Genomic DNA, 24,202 nt, shown 5'->3' on the forward strand with positions numbered 1-24,202 from the left:
TGGGATATATTAAGGCAACTATTGATGTAGGCACCCTCTAGGAGCAGTTCAGATCATTTCTGGGAGAAGTTCAGGCAACTTCTGGGAGGACTTCAGGCAACTTCTGGGAGAACTTCAGGAATATGTTCGATGAAATTCAGAAACTATTCAGGGTTTAAGACCAACGTGCAAGAGATCAAATTTCTGGCAGATGTTCAGGAAAATTCTGGAAGACCCTAAATTAAAGACCAATTCGACCAGTAGAGCCAACGTGCAAAAGAGCCACATGGCTTTTTAAATTGGAAATCCTCAAGATGTTAGGGCAGTTTTGAGAAATTATTCCTATTTATGGATTTGTTTTGAAAAGCTTTTTTGGCATCGGAATCCCTTAGATTTATACCCGAAGAAACTTTTTATCACCCATCAACGAACACCACTTTAGAAATCCAATTCCACTAAACGTCATCTGGGCTTCCTCTTGAGGTCTTCAGAGATTGGCAAAAACGTCGTCAATTTTGACATTAGAGTCCAAGAAAAAGTTTATGGATTTTTACCTGAGGTCCAACTGGATTTACTACTGATGTCCAGGGAAATTGCTTCCAAGATTCCTCTAAGATTAGCTGAAACTGGTCTATACAAACCTTTAGGGTTTTTGGGCTTTCGCTAGTAGTCCTCTACCTTTGACCGATTTGGTTTTTTTTTTATCGACCTTCCAAGGACAGTTCACTAGGCTTTCCCAGGTTGGTTAAACTGATCCTGAAGATCCCCAGAATTTGTACTACCTCATCGGAAGCATCTGCGACTTCTCATCCTTGAGTTCGCTTTGACCTGCTCTTGAGACCTTCTGAATCAATGCTGTAGCTCATTGTGAGAATTTGAATTTGCAGCTAGATTACCAGACTGGAGATCTTCAAGAGCATGCCCATTGAACTTCAGGGACTTCTGGATTTCAAGATCTTTTTCATCTTGTAGACTTCCCTTCGGAGGTTCCTTGGGTTCGGAATATTCTAGATACACCTTAGATGTCCTCAAAGTTTCCAAGACGTGGCCGGGCTTCCAATTGCGATCCTCTGGGGTTAAGGTTTACTGGAATTTCATTTGATGAGCCCTGAGCTTGTTGATCTCTGAGTTTACCATTGTCGTTAGCTAGATTTACTATCAATCATCTAAACTCATCTGAGACTCTTCCGTCCGAATCCTCTTCACTGGGCTGATTTGTAGACTTTTCAAATATTGGTTGAACTGATTATAAAGGTGGAAAGCTCCTGAATGTTGACTTAGACCAGAACTGTACTCATCCCTGAGACATTAAGACCTGCTTTTGCCATCCCCTAAATAAGTACTGCAGGCAGCTCAGCGTAATACCGTGAAATAGGCGGTGTTCTCAGTTTCCCAAAAAAAAAAACATGTTCTCGCACTTGTTTTCCAGAACCCCTCTTAAATTAGCAATCGCCCAGCAGAGCTGTCAAATCTCCACAGTACTCGCCCTTACTGGACGCGCAATTACAAGATGGCACATTTCCAGACCGAAATCTTACCACACCTCAATTACAGCCGGAGCAGCCACAAGCAGTCACAATCCGGCGAACTCTCTTGTTCAATTTCCAATCCTCCTTCGTCGGCATTTGCAGCCCATCATGTACTGCTGACTGAAATGGAGTTTGATCTTTTTCCCTTTTCAGCCCATCGTCGTCGGCGGCGGCGGCGGCTGCGGCAATTTCCACATTTTTGGACCTCCACTTTGGATCGCATCTTAGAGAGCAGTCTTTTTGTCCGCATTCGCTTGTTCGGTTCGGCGGACGGATTTGGATCGCAGAATGGCCCCGGGTAATCACGGTCCCGCAATATTTCGTTATTGTTATTATTATTCTCCATTTCGCCCCGCACCGTGCCGCCCCTGTAGAGGGCGGTGGCGTTGCGGGCGGAGGAGGCTTGAAAAGCCCCGACCGGCCCGGAGGGAAGATAAATGAATGATTATTGTGTCCCCGCCACCTTCGTCGCCATGGCAACACAACCAGCGCAACATCTATCGAGAAAGAGCGAGTGCCCACTTGGATGTCCGTCGTCGTCGTCGTCTTAGTAGGTCGATCTGATCTAGTTTTGCGGCGTACGTACACGTGAGGGCGGGGGTCGCGAAACGTACAGGAAGATAGGACCAATAATTAATGACCCTTTCGCCACGTCGTTACGATCGATGACGGCCGGATTGATGGACGCGCTGCGCAGCGGTCCTGAAGCGAATCGTGGAGAATCGCAGCATTTCAGAGGAGAAGGTGGTGGAGAGTGGTCACTTTCCATTTGGCCATTTTACGGCGAAGCCGTTGCCAGGCAAACCAACGATTTGACATAAATAAACTAAGACAAAGAACGCCGTACGGTTGTGGGTTATGATGGTACGAAGGTACTTTATTAATTATGAACCGTGCCGCTTTGCGATGGGAAATGACCACAGGGTTTGTACCGTCGAGAGTTCCCTTACATGCGGAACGTTCTCTTGAGAACGTGTTCAGGGGTAGGACATTCTTCCATGCAGCACAGCATAGAGAAGGAGACCGCAAAGCAGATCGTTGGAAAATTATCACACACAAGACGGGGACGACCTCGGTGCAAATCGAGTTTTTCCCTTTGGGGAAGTTGCTTTGTTCCGCTGGGAAGAAGAGTTCCCGTCCCGTTCTTGGTGGGATTGCGGTCGATTTCACGGAACACCCTTTTCCCGCAGGGTAGATCGTGTTGGCAGGAGCCATGAGATTCTGGAAAACATGATCGCTCCCGGATTACGAAATAAGAACCTGCGCACATCGGTGCGAATGGGTGGATCGTGCCGTTACGTAATTGTGAAAGCCCCGTGGATGTCACGTGTGCAGGAGGTAAGCTTATTCTACCATCATGATCGTTCGTGTAAACAGCGATGACTACCGGGAAATTCGGGAAATCCAGTCATCAAGTTCTCACCGCTGATTGGAATTTACTGTTATTCAAAGTGATCAAAGTGACAACAAAGTAGGCAGGTCTCCACAAGAAAGGTGTTAATTCGGACAAGTTGAAGAAAAATGACTCCCTTACAATAGGCTTCTTTGAGCAGATCGAGCGGCGAACGAAGACACCCCATCAGGTGAGCCCAGGATGAGTTGGCAGCAACAACAATGGGATTCTTGTTCGGTTTTCAATCCCGCCAGCCCATCGTTGCGTCGTCGTCTCGGTCTCGGTCGGTGCAATGATACAACCATTATTGTCGGGATGAAGCAGTGAGGTTATGTGGGCATTGCACGCGTGACACATTGTGGCAGCCGCACTCTCACTCAATAGATGCCGCTGCTGCATGCAGCAGCAGTCATCTTAATGAGCCGATAGAATTCTAATAATGATTGCATAAATCTGTCAATCTTCCCCTGAGAGGCGAGAGCCTCGGGTTTTGCAGTAGGCCGCGCGTGTGGGAAATGCGAAAAATGTGTTAAACAGCGGCCTGCTGCGACTATTTTTTTTTCTTTTCCCTGGTGTAGTGGTCACATGTGAAGAGATACAGAAATAATGATCTTACCTGGCGGACATTTGCATTCGTAGGAAAATTTCGTCGACTGCTTGCAAGTGCCCCCGTTTTGGCACGGCGATGGCGAACAGGGAATGTAGTGGGACTCGCAATTTTTGCCAGTGTATCCGGGTTCACACATGCATCTGCAAAAAGTAAAGAAAAGAGAGAGAGAATCGATGCGATTAGAATGCGATAAAATTGGCTAAAAAAGGCGAAAATGAAAGCTTGTTTGATGTGGTAGCTTGTCAATGTGACACACGACCACGCACCGGCCGAACTCCGGGCCTCTATTTTACTGAAAGCTGGAAAAGGTGCGAGATAATCAGATCATTTGATACTGCCTCCCGGCAGCAGCGCAGCGCAGCACGCTGCACACGACGAGCTGTCAATAAGCAGTAATAAGCGAGGTGTCGAACAAATAAGTTTCGTGATTTTATCGCCACCGACGATAGATGTCACCACTGCAACCACGACGTTGCATCGCTGAAATGTTACCCATTCGTAAACATTTATGCGACCAAAACGCACCACGTAATGGACTGCCACCGCAGATCCCAAAAATTAGCATATCGATTTCAAATTCCATCCCAAAATGATCCTCATCTGATACCCGCTAATGATCGCGATCGCAATCGATCGTTTTGCTCTCAGAAGCGCCCCGACGCCATTATGTTATTGGGTCAAAACAAATTCACTTCCTTCCCTACAACGGCCACCATAGCGATAACTCGCTATGGCAGATTCAAAACAAAAAATTAAAACGGGATCGGCTGTCAAAATCGAAATGACCGAGGTCCGCGAGGCGAGAGCTATAAACGTTACCTCTAATCGTCCGAACGTTAACGACATCATTAGCCCGTAGTAGTTTACTGAATATAATTTACATTCCTAAATAGTTCTTCCCTATTCGTAGCGAGCGAGTGCGGACGCAAAAGCGAATATCAGTGTGGAGCAAAAACCGATACCGAGGATCGGTGGACCGGATCACAATCATTTTGCTACATATTCTTCCTCCTTTCCCGCCTGGCCCCTGCAATAACAACAACTGAATTGAAGTTTGTTATTCTGTTACCACCTTCCATAATCGTCATCATCATCGTCGTCGTCGTCGTCGTCTTGGAGGATGGTTGTTGCGATGAAGAGATCGGGATTGAAGCGGATAAAATTACACAAATTTTACCGGTTTTCCTGAGTGAGAATTCTTGGTATCAGATTACTCTATACGTCGTCGTCGTCGTCGATGTTCCGAAAGTAGTGACAGGGGAAAAGTGGTTTTTGGATCTGGAAATTCTCGATCACCTGGATGAGTATGTTTTTGGGTAAATTTGACACTTGTCTTCCTTGATATCATGTGTTATTTTTTTTCCCTCGGTTGATTTACGGCAAAAACGGAGCGGAAAAATGGATCCTGAACGGTTAACTTGCTCGAAAAGTTGTTCGGTAGGATTCGGAACATTGATCGAAAATTGGCTGTCAGCTTTGATGGGTACATCCCAGGAATGAAATGATAAATTTGTATGTTTTTCGATCGAAACGGAAACCGTTATTCATGTGTGTTCTCACCGAGGATCAAGCCATCAAAATACAATGTAGGGCATATTTTCACCTGCAACCGTGACTTTAGAGTGACAGTTGGAGATCTCAATTGTACCATTTTAGAGTTTAATTGTATTAGTTTGTGTTTATCAGGTTTTTGCTCCAGTACAATGAATCGGAGAGATAACCACCAAAGGTGCTAGTTCTAACTTTATTCTCAAAAATGACAACCAAGATGAAGACGAATATTAATATTGACAACAACGGAGGCGATAATGAATATCCACTAATGAAGAAAAACAAATGTTGACTACGATACTCAGAGGTTGCCTTGATCAAGAGAATGTTGTTATGTCAAAATTCAGATTCATGCACGTAGTTGGTCTATCTGTTAAGGTTGTCTTCATTTTCAGTTATGTTGACTGTAGAAGGAATGATTTTTATCAGCACTGGTTCTGAGGCATAACATCTCTGATCACGCCTTCCTTCGGACGAGAAGTAAAGCAGTTGGTTCCCGGTTTATGAGTTGATGGGTCGATAGGTAGGGTCCAGGTGTGGGAGCTGCCTCCCTGGCGTCGGTAGCATTGGTGCTCAGTACGGAAAACAAGATCGACGGGTAGGTTGCTTCCTACATGGCAGATGCGGCTTCCATCGGTTAATAAATACCTTCTAAACTCTACAGAAGCCTTCTAGTAAAAGTACTTTTCCAACACCTGTTTGAAATATATTAAAACCTGATTAATTTGTGAGCTTCAGCGTCTTAAAAATGTTGCTATTTGATTGTACAAACAGTACCCGCGCTGATAATCGTGCTGCGGTTGCAGAGCTGCGATTGCGAAGAAATGATCTCCGAAAATCATCCTTGGATTGAACTATCAAAGGCACTAGAACTTATCCTATTAAGCAGTTCGAATTAACCAAGAAGAGCAAGATCAGTGTTGGCAAAAGCATCTATCAAATTACATTTTTCCACCCGCATACGCTCTCAATATCACGCGTGATATCGCAACCCCTTGGCCATTGCGAGACTATTCACAACATGTGAAAATGAAGCTGAGAGTTGACTCGACACAAAAATGATTCCGTTGCACATCGTTTTCTTAGAAAAAGAAAGCATAGATTGCTATCTTTCTTTATTCTTATTCGATGGCAGACACGGAGCTACTGCTGCCAGCAGTAACGTTAGTTTCGGGTTGCGTTCGGATGAAAGTAAAAATCATGAAACTCAAAGTCACTACGATTTGGTTAGAATTGTAGCTGGTGAGTTTTGTTAGCTACGGTATCACAGCTTGTAATATCAACCGCAGTTGCTCTAATTACACATTCAAGGTATCTGCCACATAATCTCTTAGATCAATCGAGAAGGTAGAGGCTTACGATTATAATTAATCCATAAGGCCTGCGGACAGAGCATTATCAAGTTACGCATAAGACTCCAACAGACGACCTTGGTCTTTAATAGCACAGAAAATTATACGTAAGGTACCTCTTCAGCTAGTTAGAGTTGATCCAAAAAGGTAACCCAGCCTATGAGCCTTTGGTGTTGCCATACGAGATATCTTGAGTTGACCCAATAGATTTTTTTTTTTATACAGCCACTGAAGTTGATCAAAAGTCCCTCACTCATTTCTATATCTTAACCCAACTAACATTGCAAGTTTGATCGAGGTTTTGAAGCATTCTACAAGTGCAAATCATGGTCTACAGAACCCTCATAAAATCGAAATTGTTACTTGGGAAGCTATCAATACAGATCAACAATGCCTCTCTACTTACATTTCAGTGCTGCTACAGCCACTGAAGCTGACTCATAAGGGCCTGTCCATAAACTATATAGACAGTATTAGATTTTAACTCCCCCTCCCACTGCATAGACACGTTGTTTACACATTTTTCAACAATTTGTATGAACTGCAGACTTGTCAACGTAGTTTATGAACAGCCCCCCTTTGAAGTTGACTCATAAATCTCCTGGAATTAACTCATAAACTTTCCTTAGCTATCTCGGGAATCTGTGTCAAAGTTCGTAGTCAGGAGGCTGAACTTAATCCATAAACTCACTGCAGGTTCGTAAGGGTCCCAAAGTTGAATAGTGAAGTTACTGGACTTAACCCAATAGACTAAGGTTACTTCCACTCACTTCGCTATAGTAAATGTTTTTCGGAATTATGGAATCATTAGATGCTATTATGAAAGTTTGTACTTGTAAGAAACAAGAAGAGGTTGGAAGGTATGTATTTGACACATCAAACCAGTCAATTTCGCTTCCAGTGCGTCACAATCAGCGCATTTATGACGCGTGAGCGTTCACTCAGAGTGAGCGCTCACGAATCGTAAAATCGCTTATTGTGACGCACTGAAAGCAATACCGACAAAAATTAATGTGTCAAACACCTAGTTTACAACCTTATCTTGTGACTTACAACTACTAACTATCATTATAATATCTAATGATTTCATAATTCCGAAAAACAATTTTTTATAGCAAGTGAGTGGAAGCAAGCCTGCGATAGACCTTTGCAGCTGAATCAGGAGACTCTAATATTATCACATAAGACTTGACGAGATGACCCAAGAGACATTGGGAATAGATCTTGATATTGATTTGACAACCCTTAAGTTCTCCGGCAACGACTAATACATACTTTAAAGGTCACTCATGAAGCCACTTGAGTTGAATCTAATCCATGGGCCCTTATTATGGGTGGCATTTCACGGTGAAAACGAAGTGAAGTGACCAGTTGTCACTCACGGTAAAGTGATTGCCGTGTAAATCAAATGGGAATCACTTCACCGTGAGTGACAAGTTGTCGAAGGACAAAATGTCGAAGAACAAAAGGTAGAATGGACAAAATGTCAAATTGAACTTCCAGGGACAAAAGGTCGAATTGAACTTACAAGAAAAAAGGTCGGATTGAACCTAAGCCAACAAAAGGTCGAATTTGAGGGAGAAAAGTTCGAAGGGACCAAGGGTCGAATTGAACTTACAGGAACAAAAGTTCGAATGGAAAAAAGATCGAATTGAACTTAGAGGGACAAAAGATCGAACAAACAAAAGGTCGAATTGAACATAGAGGGACAAAAGGTCGAATTAAACTTAGAGGGACAACGGTTAAAGGGACAAAATGTCGAAATGAAAACAAGGGACTAAAGTTCGAATGGACCAAAGGTCGAATATAACATAGAACGGCAGAAGATCGAATGGACAAAAATTCTAATGGAAAAAAGGAGAAAAAAGGTCGAATGGACGAAAGGTCGAATTGAACTTAGAGGGACAAAATATCGAACGAACAAAAGGTAGAATTGAACTTAGAGAGACAAAAGGTCGAATTGAACTTACAGCGACAAAAGTTCGACTGGTCAAAAGGTCGAATTGAACTTACAATGACAAAAACTCGGATTGAACTTAGACCGATAAAAGATCGAATTGAACTTAGCGGGACAAAAGGCCGAATGGACAACAGGTCGAATTGAATTTAGAGGGACAAATTGTCGAATTGAACTTAGAGGGACTAGAGATCGAACAAACAAAAGGTAGAATTGAACTTAGAGGGACAAAAGGTCGAATTGAACTTAGAGGGACAAAAGGTCGAATTGAACTTACAGGAACAAAAGTTCGAATGGAAAAAAAGATCTAATTGAACTTAGAGAGACAAAAGATCGAACAAACAAAAGGTAGAATTGAACTTAGAGGGACAAAAGGTCGAATTAAACTTAGAGGGGCAACGGTTAAACGGACAAAAGGTCAAATTGAACTTAGAGGGACAAAAGTTCGAATGGACAAAAGGTGGAATTAAACTTAGAGGGTCAAAAGGTCAAATGAACAAAAGGTCGAATATAACATAGAACGACAGAAGATGGAATGGACAAAAATTCTAATGGAAAAAAGGTCGAATTTAACTTACAGAGAAAAAAGGTCGAACGAACAAAAGGTAGCATTGAACTTAGAGAGACAAAAGGTCGCATTGAACTTACAGCGACAAAAGTTCGACTGGTCAAAAGGTCAAATTGAAATTACAAGGACAAAAAGTCGGATTTAACGTAGACCTACAAAAGGTCGAATTGAACTTAGCGGGACAAAAGGCCGAATGGACAACAGGTCGAATTGAATTTAGAGGGACAAATTGTCGAATTGAACTTAGAGGGACTAGAGATCGAACAAACAAAAGGTAGAATTGAACTTAGAGGGAAAAAAGGGTCGAATGGAACTTAGAGGGACAAAAGGTCGAACTGAACTTACAGGAACAAAAGTTCGAATGGAAAAAAGATCGAATTGAACTTAGAGGGACAAAAGATCGAACAAACAAAAGGTAGAATTGAACTTAGAGGGACAAAAGGTCAAATTAAACTTAGAGGGACAAACGGTTGAAGGGACAAAAGGTTGAATTGAACTTAGAGGAACAAAAGTTCGAATGGACAAAAGGTCGAATTAAACTTAGAGTGTCAAAAGGTCAAATGAACAAAAGGTCGAATGTAACATAGAACGACAAAAGATCGAATGGACAAAAGTTCAAATTAAACTTAGAGGCACAAAAGGTCTAGTGAACAAAAGGTCGGATTTAACATAGAACGACAAAAGGTTGAGGGGAAAAACATTGAAGTGGACATAAGTTCAAAAAACCAACATCAAAATTGACAAAATATTGTTTAGAAACTTTCATTCACAGTGTAAAAGAATTTTATAAAATACTATGCAACTACTTCCAAAGAACTGCTCATGATTTAACGAAGACTAGCCTAGAGAAAGGCAGTAATTTGTCTCTTAAATTGCAGTGACACTTACAGTGACTATTTGTTGTCTTAATTTTCTAAAGAACTGATCATAATGTCAAGAAGTAAAATTATTTTAGAGTTAGCCTGCTATTTTATCATCCAACAATTTGACCGATTTATCCATTTCAACCGTTTGGCCATTTCGACCTTTTTTTCACTTTGACCTTTTGTCCATTTGGACCTTTTCACCATTTCAACCTTTTGTCCACTTTGATCTTTTGTTCATTTCAACCTTTTGTCCATATAAGTTTAATTCAACCTTTTAGATGAGATGAACTAGCCAAAGAGCTAAAAATCTCGCTAATTAAGCCTTTAAAAAAATCGACCTTTTGTCCCTTCGACCTTTTGTCCTTTCGACCTTTTGTCATTCGATCTTATGTCCAACGACCTTTTGTCCTGTATCCTCTTGAAGTTGATATCTAAATCTGAAGTCTCTCAAAGGGATATATCTGGAATCATATTGACTCCCCAAGTAACAATATTGGTTTTATTAGGGTTCTGAAGACCATGATTTAGACTTGTAGCATGCTTTAAAACCTCTATAAAACTTGAAATGTTACTTGGGTCTTCTATGACTGGGCAAAGCCCGTTAACTACCCAAGTAACCATCAAGCCCACTAATCCAAAAAGTACATTGTAATGCTGATATGAAAATTTAAAGCCTTGTATCAGCCATATGTTGCAAAAAGCATAGACCAAGACCATGCTGGAGCCTGCTGGGCGCCGGGTTCAATTCCCGGTTCGGTTTTAGGAAAAAATTAACATCTCTAAGTGCTAGGGCATCCCTTAGCTCAGTTGGTAAAGGCTCAGCTTCAAAACAAGACCATGTTGGAGGTGGCTGGCTTCAAATCCCGATCCTGTCTAGGAATTTTTCGGGCTGGAAAATTTCTCGACTTCCCTGGGCATAGAGTATGATTTTACTTGCCCCTAATTTATACTAATGAAACAATGGTACAGACATCGAAAGCTCTCAATTAATAACTGTGGCAGTGCATCTAGAACACTAAGTTGAGAGCACGCATTAAGTTAATACGCGATAAACAATAAGCTTGAAATGCGAAGAAGAAATGCTCACTACTCACTCCGAAATTGTTGACATTTCACCAGAAAACAAACCAATCATTTTCACCACTGTCAAATTTGCCGTGCAGCACTGCGCTGACATTCTGTGTCACCGCGCCGCCATGTTGCGATTCGTTCTTCCTTCCTCCAGCACCACCACCACACACACACCCGGAGGCCAAAATTCGCTCCGCCAAAAGCGGCAAAAACCGTAGCGTAAAAATGTCGATTCGAGCAGAGATAAAAATATCAATTTGACATAAAAATATATAATTATTCATCTATTAAGCCTACTGCTTCCTCTCCATTCTCGCCGCGTCGCCTCCTTCCGGTTTAGGGTTTATTTATCGTCGGTTTCCCTGCTTCTCACCACCCCGCGCTGAATATGGTCTATCCGCGTACAAAAACAAAACAAAGAATAAGACAAAAGAGATTACGAAACCGATGATAAGCTTTTCTCTCGTTTCGTTTCTGTTTCGGGCGGGAGCCATTTCTCCATCTACTACCGTGTGTGTCGAATGGGGTCTGGCGAAGAAAGCATGCTGACGGCGACCCGGGCACGGTGAGAAGGAAGTGATTAAATTCACATTCCTACTAAGTTATTGATTTTTTTTCGGGCTCCTCACGACGGCAACGGTGAATGAGAGAGAGAGAGAGAGAGAGAGAGCAACACAGAAAAGCCCTCGCGCGGGTCGCGAGGGAACGATCTGTCATGGTAATGCCAAAAAAAGAGTCAGTCGCCTGCTTCGATCTTTCGCATTTCTTTTCTCCAGGGAGATATAAAACAGATTTCCAGTGAAATGATTAATTTGATGGCCCCCTTCTTAGGATGGATTACGATTTATTTGTTCGACGAATTTAGATGTATGATAGACTATAACAGCGACGACGAGGGGCTACCAACTGCTAGCTCCCAGTCGAGGAATCTAGTACTGCAAAAACCAAGGCACATTGCGACTGGAAAAATCTCAAGTGGGACTCACCCACCCAAGATAATTATCGCAAAAGCGTTCGTCCAGCCCCCATCAACCGATCGGTTACGAGTTGGTCCGCGGCGGAACCGGTTTGACAGGCTGTCCCCTTGATGATGATTGCGCTCTGCGGCGCTGCTGCTGCCGTCACCGTCATTTGTGAAGATTAGTCTTGAAAAATAATAATTATCGGCTATGAATATCATTTAATATGCAAAATGGGACAGACCTGCTTGCGCTAGCTCTACATTTAAAAGCCCCCTAAACGGCATTCTATCGAGCGTGCAGCGCGCGGCTGGCCGCAAGGAAACACACTTTGTTATCGTCCCCAAGGCAGCCGGTGGCAGTCACGAACGGCGACGATGATTCCCCCTTCTTGTCGGTGGACACCGAGGTGAGATTAATGAAGCTTTCTCTACCCGAAGCCACCGGGAAATGGGGGACCGGACCGGGGGGCTCGGACAGAGCCTGTTCAGTGATAAATCATCTAAGTTGCAACCCAACGACGACGGCAAGAGCCAAGAGATTTTATCACACATTACTTCATCAAACCCGGGGGGCAGGGAGCGCAAATTTGTTGCACCGATTTGCTCCATTCGGTCCATTTTAGGTTGTCCGGCGAGATCCGACTGCTCAGAAAAGGAAACTGGTCCGGAGCTGGCGTGTTTCCGACTCCGTTCGCCGTAGTGCGTCGCGCTGTGTGACATAAAATTTCAAATCAATCAAAGTGTGCTGTGGCGTCTAAGTCTCGCTAACGGCTAAAGCGGCATCAGCAGCAGCAGGAGATGTAAGCCGATGATAACGCTTCCTAAGCGCTGCGGTTGCGGGAACGACTAATTGCGGCTGTCACGTCGTCAACCGTAGTCGTAGTCAAGCGTTAACCGTGGAAGACCGATTCGGAACTTATGGACTTACGAGGATTACAAGGAATCGTTCCGTCGTCAATTCTGGTTCTGAAACCATTGGTAAAATCCTCCATGTGTAGCAAACGTCTTTCGGATTGATCCAGTGGTAATTGAACAAGTCAAGACAATCGCAATGAGAAATCTTCGCCGACGTTTTATTTCATTGAGATCGTTTCCGAAATTACATAATATTCACCCTTCACCGAGAACGCGATCAAGATCCGCTGCTCAACCATTCATTCATTCATGCACTCGCTTTTAGCTTTATGCATTCCGACCTGTCACAATCGGGTGGCTAATTTTTCACCTTCATAATCGCATCCGCTCGCTGTTGCCGCTATAAGTGCAGCGACATTCTCCATTCCAATCAGGATCTATGTACTGCTACGTCGGGACTTACTCTCCACGTAACCACCAACCACAGCTGCACGACTCCACGTTGGGTCGTCGTCGTCGTGGTAGAATATGATGAATATATGAACCATTCTCTCGCGTTCTACTACTTCCTTCTTCGCGTACTAGAGCGACGGTAATAAATCCCTAGGCCTACTACGTCGACCGGGTTATCTAAGCTACATATTTTGAGAAAATATTTTTATTGCTCCATTCACGTCTGTCTAGCCTAGCAGTTTGGGAGCCATCTTGCTCTCCATTCCGAAACCGAGGAGTCTCCCTTTGTTATGGTGAGCGTAATAAATCATAGTTAGGGCTCTCCAACTGCGCGGAAATTTGCCTTTCTGAGACAAGCGCTGAACTTTAACGATTCCCGGAGCTATTAGGAAGTGCTCCGAGCGTCCCGATTTCGGCTTTACGGACGGTTCGGGAAAAAGAAAGCGCATAGCAAAAATGAGGTGATGAAAACGATAACTAATACGCCGGTGCAGCGCTGCAAACGGAAATGTCATCGTGATTGCCAGAGCAATATGTCAAACTCGGCAACAATGCCGGTTCACATCTCCGCGAGCGTCACTTTCGCTATTTTTCGCTGTCTTTTGCAAGTACGAAAATTCCAGCGCGAAATTCGACTGACCGCTCGTATTCACACACCATCATTCCAGTGTATGTTGAACGTTGAAGGAGATGTCAAGAAATCAAGACACGAACCCCTCGTCACTCAAGTCACTTGCAGAGCTGAGGCAAAAACGAAAACTTGTCAACTAATTCATGTGACATCGCTTCCGAGATAGGAAAATGTTATCACGTTTGAGCACAGCGCGCTTTCGGGCAAGGCAAGGCCCGATGATGCAGCAAAAAGGGAGCACATTGCGCACAGAAAAGCAACGACCAGTTTCCTTCTAAGGGCGAGTGAGGAGCATTCCGTCTCCGAGACTTCACGATGGAGCAAAAAAGGCCTTATCATTAGTACCTGGACTTCCATATTTGAACGATTGAAATATTTTCGCTTGCGTCGTCGTCGCGTCTTGTGTGTGCAGCTTCGCACATCATTGTCTGTGTTGATAAGCCGCGTGTCCAGCTCCGTTTCGATGTCGCAAAAAAAAAAGTCCATGTCCAGAAAGAGGCAACAGAATCGGAAAATTCTAATTTAGGAAACTTGCTTTCTTCCATCAGCAGACGATGGAGGTTTGTCGCGCTGTAGTACACGGGAGACTTCTTGGAGCACATTCCACTCCGGGCTCCTGCGCGCGGATCGTGTACCGTGTCGAGCAGATAAAATCGTAGAATAAATAATTTCATCGCTCTCGTTCCCCCAAAGTTCGATCGCAACTCGACAAACAGAAAATGAGGAGAAGAAAACGATGCTTATTTGGATCCGATCCGTTCGCAAATCGGTTCCAGATCACAAGCGACGAACCCGCGGCGTCGTCATGCAACAACAATATGCAAATTGCTCCGGCTACCAACCGCAGCCTGGCAAGATCGTGAAAGCGGTGCACTCGCACTCTGCTCGACTCTAGGCCTAGTGCAAAATTTGCATTTCTCCAAGTCGCGGATGCATTGCGAATAATAGGATTACAAACGAGGCAAGCCGTTTGACCATTTTCTGTCCAATTTTCCAAACGTGGTTCGGGGTTCGAGTTCGGAAAAGGGCGACTGCTGCAGCGCTGCGCCATCATCATGGCCATCGCGATTGCTAACGAGCAAACCAAAAACGAGTACAGCGCCACCGTATGCTGCTACAGCGGCTGACGTTTATGGGGTGATATTGTTATTATGCTTTTACGCTTATTGGATGATGGCCAAAATTGGCCACCCAACACAAATGGGGTGAACAAATGGGACATGGTGGGTGGTGTGGTGGGCACCGCAATTGGTCGTTGTTTTAAGGGACAATGGTTGTCCTGGTGTAGCTTTCGTTGTAATTTTGAACAAATTTGGACACATGAAGTCCAGGTAAGAATTTTGGTTTTATCATGGTTTTAAAGAAGTTTATAAGGCCTAGAAATCTCTGGTAGAAGCGGTAGAAGCAACAATCAATACGAAACTAACGATTTTAAATTGGCTCACTACTTGACTAGCCTATTGGTCCCAAGCAAAAGATTAACGTATCCCATTCTAGTCGAAATTCTAGTACTACGCAATGTTTGTTTTGATTCGCTATGAAAGTTTGACAGATAAAATGGGGGGTTATTGGTTTTTCCTATGGGTCGAGGGGTGAATCGATTAGCTTGGGACCGAAGAGAGTACTAGAGCTGAGCCAAAAAGTTGAGCACGTTATTTCGGGACCTTCTGGTCTTAGAGTTACCTCTATGGTAGAAGGGCGTCCCAAAACTACTCGACTATGGAAAATTGTCGGACCGTTTTAACCTTACTTATTTACTTTTTGAAGCTCCACAGTCCACACCTTCACTTTTGATAGATTCGGAAATTCTTCTTAAAATTTACAAAACACTGGGTATGTATAAACATTACACTCTACAGGGAATCAAGTATATCTTTTGTCTTTCTATTACCCCTTTAACAGTATTGGAAAAAATATTTATGACAGTTGATATCAAGATACAGTATCCCCCGCTCATCCGACAAAATCATCGTCGGACTATCAGGGTTTGACTCGCTAATCCGACTGTCAAATCCATACTAAAAAATCAAAACAAACAGACAGATGCTTACAGCACAAATCTGTAAATTCTCGATGAACATTTCAAATGGTCCTATCTGATTTGATCGATTCTCTTCATCGACTTTCTCTTTTCATAACCACTGCTATGCAAACCGATTTCGCGCTAATTCTACCGCATAGTTTGATAAAGGAGGTTTGATTATTGACAGACCCAATGTATTCAAACGCGTGTTTATACTTTTTAACACTCCGAACACGGTGGGTAAAAACCTTTACACCGACTACGGAGCATCCGAAAAGCGTGTAGTGGCAAGTTTGCAATGCCTGGAGACAACGAAACGGTCTTCCGGAAGATCCGGAACATCCATAAAAGTGGTTAATCCACGAAACTGATCCTAGAGCTCCGCGGGATGTTTTGAAAACGTTAGGAACTGGGAACTGCGATATAAGAAAGAATTAGGGTTCGAGACATAAACATGGACCTGGATGGCCATGGAACCGTCCTGTGGAAGATCCGGAACATTGGACATCCGTAAAAGTGGTCAATCCATGAAACTGATCCTTGAGCTCCGTGTTTTTTCCGAAAACATTTGGAACTGTGGTATAAGAAAGAATGTGGAGTCGTGACAAAAACATGGTCCCGGATGGCTATGGAACTGTCCTCCGGAAGATTCGGAACGTCCGTAAAAGTGGTCAATCAATGAAACTGATCCTAGAGCTTTGCGGTTTTTTTTTCGAAAACAATTGAAACTGTTATATAAGAATGAATTTGGGGTCGTGACATAAACGTGGACCCTGATGGCCATCGGACCGTCCTCCGGAAGATCCGGAACATGGACATCCGTAAAAGTGGTCAATCCATGAAACTGATCCTAGAGCTCCGCGGTTCTTTGGAACTGTGATATAAAAAAGAATTTGAGATCGTGCCAAAAACGTGGATCCAGATGACCATGTGACCGCCCCCCAAAAGATTCAGTATATCCGTAAAAGTGGTCACTCCATGAAACTGATCCTAGAGCTCCGCGATTTTTTTTTCGAAAACAATTGAAACTGTTATATAAGAATGAATTTGGGGTCGTGACATAAACGTGGACCCGGATGGCCATGGGACCGTCCCCCAAAAGATTCGGAATATCCGTAAAAGTGGTCAATCCATGAAGCTGATCCTAGAGCTCCGTGGGTCTTTCGAAAAAACCCAGTTTTAGATGTTTGAGATGTGTACAGAACCTAATGAGTGGAGTTAAGATGTGTACAGAACCTAATGAGTTGAGTTAAGCGTAAGGTGCGAGCGGTAATTTTCAACAGCGTTTTTTTCTCGTGATGCAATTTGATGTGGGACACCCTGTATATGTTTTGGTACTCTCAAAATAATAATTTGATCTGGAAAAGATTGGATTGATCAGTACCGATCGAGGAAAAATGATAAAAGTACTCATTTGAATGATTCAAAGTGTAATACTATAAACGTGAATTTCAGGCAAATTTTATAAAACTTCGTATTTCTCAGTTGTTTGAAGATGTACAGCTTTCATTTCTTGGGAAGCTTTTCATAAAATTTTATGTTCTACAACTTTGCCAAAGACAGCAAACCTCTATCTTGTGAAATAAAAAAGTTTGTATCGCTGCGCCATCTTTGCGGCGAAAACTTGAACTTGTTGTTTTTAGTCCTAATTCATCCAAGAAACTTCACTGAAGATGTCAACTCAGTTGGATGCAATCCCAAAGCGTTTCGAAGGAATAGGAAGGCCAGTGATGCCAGCGAGAATTGTCGCTCTGATTTTCAGTCGGACGCACAATATTCATGGGATTGTAGCATTGGGCGATCTTGAAGCAAGAATCGATGTAAGTGAATCGATACATTTTTTTTGAAAAAAAAAATCACCGGTTTAATCAATCATTCGATGAATCGATTCATTTTTTCAAAATGAAACAATTTTTTTTAATATAACGGATCATAGGAAAGTTGGTGCAGGTTAACGGAAAGTTCAGTCTAAATTTAATATTACGTTACATAAGCTATCTTGTTATGCCATTTTACTTATAAAATTCATTTAGTGCGATGATCATTTAGAAATAAATTGTGTGGTACGTATGCACAGTAAAAGTTGTGAGTGTAACATACATACCTAGATAGAGCTGGAATTAGGGCGTAACAGCTTTTGTAAACAATGACTTCTCTCGTTGATTTCTAGCAACTCAAGGCACGCCTACACAAACCAACATATCCAACGGGTAGGGGAAGTCTTCCCCTATTCTTTGGTAATGTTGATTTGCCAGGGAGAGTCATGTCTTTCGAGAAATCATCGAGAGAAGTCATTGTTTACAAAAGCTGTTACGCCCTAATTCCAGTTCTATCTAGACACAGGGGTTACTCAAAATAACTAGGATAGGGGCAAATTTTTGGTCAATTTTGGAGCGTTGTAACTTTGTCAAATATGATCCGATTTTAAATCTTCCCAGAGCATTTAACTAGAAAACTAACATTGTTTCACGGTGTAGCCACGAAAATAATCCTGGTCACCGGATACCGGAGATATTCTGGGTTTCCGGAGGTCTTGTCTAACTTGCTAAATTTTTGATGAGATTTTATATATGATGCTGGTTAAAAATATATATATTTTAGTAAATACACAGAAAAAAGAACCATTTCTTAAGCGAATCATATTCCAAGAACTAAAATCGGCCTATACTCAACCGAGATATGGCTATTTCCCTGGAATCGGTTCTGGTGGAGGGTTCTGAATGCGGGCAGATCATTTAATCACTCAAAACATGCCGTGCGACAGCTCTTTCTTCATGTTTCTCGTCAATAGACTTTCGATAAACTTCAAATGCATCATTGACCACACTGGCCACTCTCGGAACTTCCGGTATGTCCCCGGGGCAACCTGGACCAGGGGACAATTGCGTTTTTATACCAAAACATGCCGTGCGACAGCTAATTCTTCATGGTTTTTCATAAATAGGCTTTCCATAAACATTGGCCGCTCTTGGAATCCCGGGATTCCCCGAGGGAACTTGTAGCAGGGGTCAATTTCATTTTTACACCAATACATGTCGTGCGACAGCTTTTTCTGCAAGATTTCTCATGAAAAGGCTTTTGATAGACTTTAAATGCATTAGTGACCACATTGGCCGCTCTTTGGATCTCCGGTATGCCCCCGGGGGAACCTGTAGCAGGGGTCAGTTGGATTGTTACACCAAACATGCAGTGCGACAGCTCATTCTTCATGGTTTTTCATAAATAGGCATTCATTAAACTTCAAATGGATCAGTGACCACATTGGCAGCTCTCGGAATCACGGGATACCCTCGGAGGAACCTGTAGCAGAGGACAATTGTGTTTTTACTCAAAAATGTACCGTGCGACAGCTCTTTATTCATGGATTTTCATCAATATGCTTTCCATAGACTTAAAGTGAATCATTGACCGCATTGGCCGCGCTCGGAACCACTGGAATGCACCCGGGAGAACCTGTAGCAGAGGACAATTGCGTTTTTACTCAAAAACGTGTCGTGCGACAGCTCTTTCTGCATGGATTTTTATGAATATTCTTTCTATAGACTTAAAGTGAAACATTGACCGCATTGGCCTTTCCGGAGTCTCTGGAATCCCCCGGAGGCAGCAATCACATTTTTGCTCAAAACAATGCCATCGGGCAGCTCATTCTGGAACCAGCAGATGCCCCAGGATAACATGTAAGAAGAAAAATGCATTTTCACTTCACTATGCCGTTCGACAGCTCAAACTATCTGCAGTCTTGAAATGGACCATTGACTACTAGCAGTGGATGGGGAGGTTAGGTCTTTAAACTCTGGTTGTAGACCAATAAAAGTCTCTCTCTCTCTTGTATTAATGTAAGGTGTGGCAAGAGCACAACAACAACTCTTTAATGAACAAAATGACTGTCGACGTCAGCTCTGGAGATGTTCGCCAGCACTTTTGTGCTCGCTAGCGATTGTAAAGCATGGAGGAGGCTCAGTTATGGTATGGGATGCCATATCATGGCACTCAGTTGGACCAATCATGGCTATGAAAGGAAAGATTATGGCCAAGTTGTGGGCGGAAGTCCTCCGAAGAGCCGGAATATTTCCGGTATCCGGTGAACAGAATTATTAAAGTCGATTAATCGAACCAAAAGAATCGATCTTTTGTCTTTCGATCCAAGATCGTCCATTGCCTCGTCTAACTTTAAGTTCACGATCCCCTGGATACAACGTATTTTCGTTGTGAGTCAGGTAACACAGTAGAAATTGAAACATTCACACTCAATCTTACTCGGTAAAATCTCCAGCAGCTAATTAGCTCGGTATTTACTTTTGCTGGCGTCGCTTTAGCTGAGATCTCTTAATTTTTTTGCTGAGCTCCAGCAGAATGAAATGCAGAACTAATCGGCTGTTTAAATCTTGGCAATTAAAACTAAGTGCGTACGAACGAAATTTGTGCTTGTAATTGTGCAGATTGTGATCGGACCGATTTTGACAAATTTTATTTAATTTCCAGGATTTCCCTCCGCTAGGGTTAATGTCGGCTTCTGCACCCATTGACTGTTTCCACGCAGTTCAAATGGAAAGGTTGCCGAAGAAACAGGATCTGCCGACAATAGTCACACTCACCTGAGAAGTTTGGAGTTTGGATAGAATAGCAAGCAGCAGATAAGTGTAAACAAATAAACACGATATCCGATATTTTTATATCGATATATTCGATTCAATATAGCGCCAATATCGATATTATCATTTCGATATTTATAATATCGAATGCATATAACTTTTAAAATAATTTTCTAGTTATGATGTTTTTTTTTAAATTAAGCATCCCTACCTTTCATCTCTACCTACCCTGCCGCACACAGGCTGTGTGTGTAAAAGACACGATACAATCCAAAGAAGAGGTTGTAGTCGTAATGGCCATTGACGTGTGAGACCACACATGCTCAAATAAACATGAATAGCTACGGTATGGATCCATTGAGATATTTACTGCATCGTTGAGAGAAAGAGAAACAAATTTCTATCCACTCGCTCGCTGCTGTTGCGCTCGCTTCATTCATTCACTAACACAGGTTTCAATACTGGCTACGTTGTATGCTGACCGCAATGCAGACTGCAAGATTGTGTTTGTTTGCACGACGTTTCAGAATTAGTGAGACCTGCATGTAGAGCAGGCGTGTCGTGTGTGTTCAGCTGAATCTATCAAAGTGTCATTAAAATGGCGAGTGTGGATTTTCTTCGAAAAAATCGAGGCAAATAAGGTTGCCAAGTGTAAGCAGTGTAGCAAACATGTGAAATACAGCGGAAATACGACAAACCTATCACGGCACCTGCAAGTGCATCATCCCAATCTTCTCAAGCTGTCATCGTCAAACGTCGAGGGAAAGGATAGTGCAACTCCGGGTGCCAGTGTATCTGTAACTGCAGCTGATGCTGCTGCATCAACCAGTTCATCGAAGCCAGCCAATCCATCAACAAACGCACCAAGCATGGGAAAAAAAAACAACACAACACGGAGACCGAACCAGGCCAATTGAAGGAGTTTTGACCAATAATTAAAGCGGTCGAAAAGGGTTCCAAAATATCTGAAGGTACTAAACATTCTTTACTTCATTTGCAAGGATAACCGACCGTTTGCTGTTGTGGAAGGTGAAGGTTTTAGAAGACTAATGAAACAGCTGGTGCCATCGTTCAAGCTGCCTTCAACCAAATACTGCAATCTGTACCTCATTTCTGCTTGACGTTGGACATCTGGACATCCAAGGATACTTCGGCAATACAGCTCATTTTTTGGAAGGAGTCGAATTCAAATCACTCAACATAACTGTAAAACACATAACCACGAGTCACACTGCAGAAAACATTGAGGCCACAGTCCTTGAAGCGATATCAGAATGGGAAATTGATAACGAAAAGGTGGTGAGAGTGGTGTCGGATAACGCCAGTAACGTAGTGGCTGCCATGCGTAAATCGTTCGATAATCGTCGTCTACCGTGTATTGCACACACTTTGAACCTCGTGACCGAAGCTGCATTGTCGCTTGATTCAATCAAAGGACCGATTACTAAGATTCGAGAAGTTGTGAAATATTTTAAAAACAGCGTCAAAGCTTCCGATAAATTACGTAAGGTTCAAACGGATAACGGCGTAGCTGAGGGAAATATCAAGAAATTTATCCTTGATGTTAAAGCGCGTTGGAACTCCACCTTTTACATGATAGAGAGGTTTCTGGAGCTCCGTAAAACTGTGTCAGATATATTGATTGATGACACCAACGGTCCACCAATGCTTACGTCGGCAGAGCTGGAGCTTGTGCGGCAGTTGTTAAATCTTTCAAGACCTTTTAAATTCATGACACGAGACATCAGTGGGGATAAATATGTGACAGTTTCTAAAGTTATTCCCATGGTAAATTGTCTTTCATCCAAAATTGAAAATTTCTCCTCTAACATTTCTGCTGTAAAAACCGTAAAAGACTGTCTTATGGAAGAACTACATAAAAGTAGAAGGGTCTGTGCCTAGAGGCACGAACGGAAGCTTGACGTAGGACCGCTAGTGGACGGAACAAATGTGAACATTTAGTTCTTTTAATTGATCAATCATCAAAGCGTATCAAATTTGTAGTATTTATTTCAAAGAGAAAGTTTATGAAGAGAATCCAAGGGACTGTCAACTTGAGTATTTTCGATTCATCTACCCGACTTTAAAAGGTGTATTTTGATTTTTTTTGTTGTTTATGAATTTTTAAGTTTTTATTTATTTATTTATTTATTTATTTAATATTTCTCATCTGACTTTGTGTTGTCTTAATAAAATTTGATAATTTGATGGGGAAAAGCCGAAATGGCGTAAAAACCCCACATCTTTTCACAATACACAATACAAAATACAAAATTAGGAACATAACATTTAACAAACATGATGCCAGTAGCAGTCAGAAGCATAAAATGTGTAATTGGCATGGTCCATCGTTGGAAGCAAATCTCGTTGTCAAGTAAAATACAGAGAACATGAAACAAAAAAGATCCAGGTAGCACATTTCTTAAGCTGTGAGAGCATTGGAATGTTACTCACCTGTTGCAAAATGTAATTTTGCCCATCATTGCAAGTCGAGTTATTCCAATTTTCAGTAGATTTCATCCCTCGTGCAGACTTCGTTGAATTCGGTTACGAAACGCAGCTTCAGAAATGTTGAAATCGAAGTATTTGTAGAAGCTGTTAAAACTAGCAGACATGAATCTTATTGGATCATGCAGGCCATAATTTGTTGCACGCGTCCCAAGATGTAAGAAATTCCTTGTAGGCAATGGTCGTTCAGGAGCATAAATTTCTAATTCTCCTAGTCGAGTTGGAGAGTCGATACCGCCCAAAAATACCTTAGCAACGAACACTGCCTGAGCGATAGTGCGTCTACGTTCTAATGTATCAAGGCCCAAAAGTTGGCAGCGATGTTCGTATGGTGGGAGATTGACAGGATCGTTCCATGGGAGGGCACCAGATGACATCTCCAAATTCCAATATTGAACGCACGAGAGAACAGTACAGTGCTTTCAGGCATGTTGGATCACGGAATTCATCAGCAATCTTGAAGATAAACCCGAGTTGTCTATTAGCTTTAGCGATGATCTCAGAATAATGCAGCTTGAATGTAATTCCAGGATCAAGCGTAATTCCTAGATCACGGATACTGCTCACACGTTGCAAAGGTTCATTGTTGATTGTATAGTTGAACTTGATTGGCTTCTGCTTGCGATGAAAAGAGATGATGCTGCATTTTTGAATACTCAGCGTGACGAAGTTCCTGGAACACCAATCCTCAAAGTCTTCGATCATATGCTGTAACTGTAAACAGTGAGTAAGGCTTCGAACTACAACATAAATCTTAACATATTCTGCATAGAAAGAGAGACAGCCAGCGGGAATAATCAATCCAACCTCGTTAATGAAGATTGAAAATAGCAACGGTCCTAAGTTGCTGCCTTGAGGGACACCGGATGTATTGGTGAAAGAGCTTGATTGTGCTGCTCCGATTTTCACGCAGAGCTCTCGATTTGTCAAGTAAGACTTCAACCAACGAATGAAGCCCTGTGACACACCAAACTTATCCAGTTTAGCTAGCAGGATAGCATGATCAACTCGATCAAAAGCAGCCTTCAAATCCGTGTAGACGACATCTGTTTGTGCTCCTGCTTTCATATTCCGAAGGCAGGAGGATACGAATGGTGCTAGATTTGTAGAGACAAATCTCTTAGAGTAGAATCCATGCTGGCCCGGAGAATAAAAGCTACAGCAGCTTGCAAATAGGGCGTCATTAATGATTATTTCAAGCACTTTAGAACAGGCACAGAGTGAAGTGATTCCGCGATAGTTTTCAATTTTGCGCTTTTCTCCTTTCTTGAATACTGGGAACATAAAGGAGGATTTCCAACTC

General features: G+C 42.5%; 1 protein-coding gene across 1 annotated transcript in view; it reads right to left on the reverse strand.

Annotated features, from left to right (window-relative positions):
- Positions 1–24,202, reverse strand: part of N (neurogenic locus Notch protein) — a 247,721-nt gene that overhangs the window by 59,096 nt on the left and 164,423 nt on the right. Inside the window, exon 5 of the mRNA XM_065218825.1 lies at positions 3,518–3,651. Within this exon, the coding sequence (XP_065074897.1) occupies positions 3,518–3,651 (134 nt within the window). The remainder of the gene's footprint in view (positions 1–3,517; positions 3,652–24,202) is intronic.

The sequence above is a fragment of the Ochlerotatus camptorhynchus genome, unplaced genomic scaffold (assembly GCF_037179485.1).
Source record: "Ochlerotatus camptorhynchus isolate MF236.1 unplaced genomic scaffold, CSIRO-AGI_Acam_v1.1 ptg000094l, whole genome shotgun sequence".
In the NCBI taxonomy this organism is placed as follows: domain Eukaryota; kingdom Metazoa; phylum Arthropoda; class Insecta; order Diptera; family Culicidae; genus Ochlerotatus; species Ochlerotatus camptorhynchus.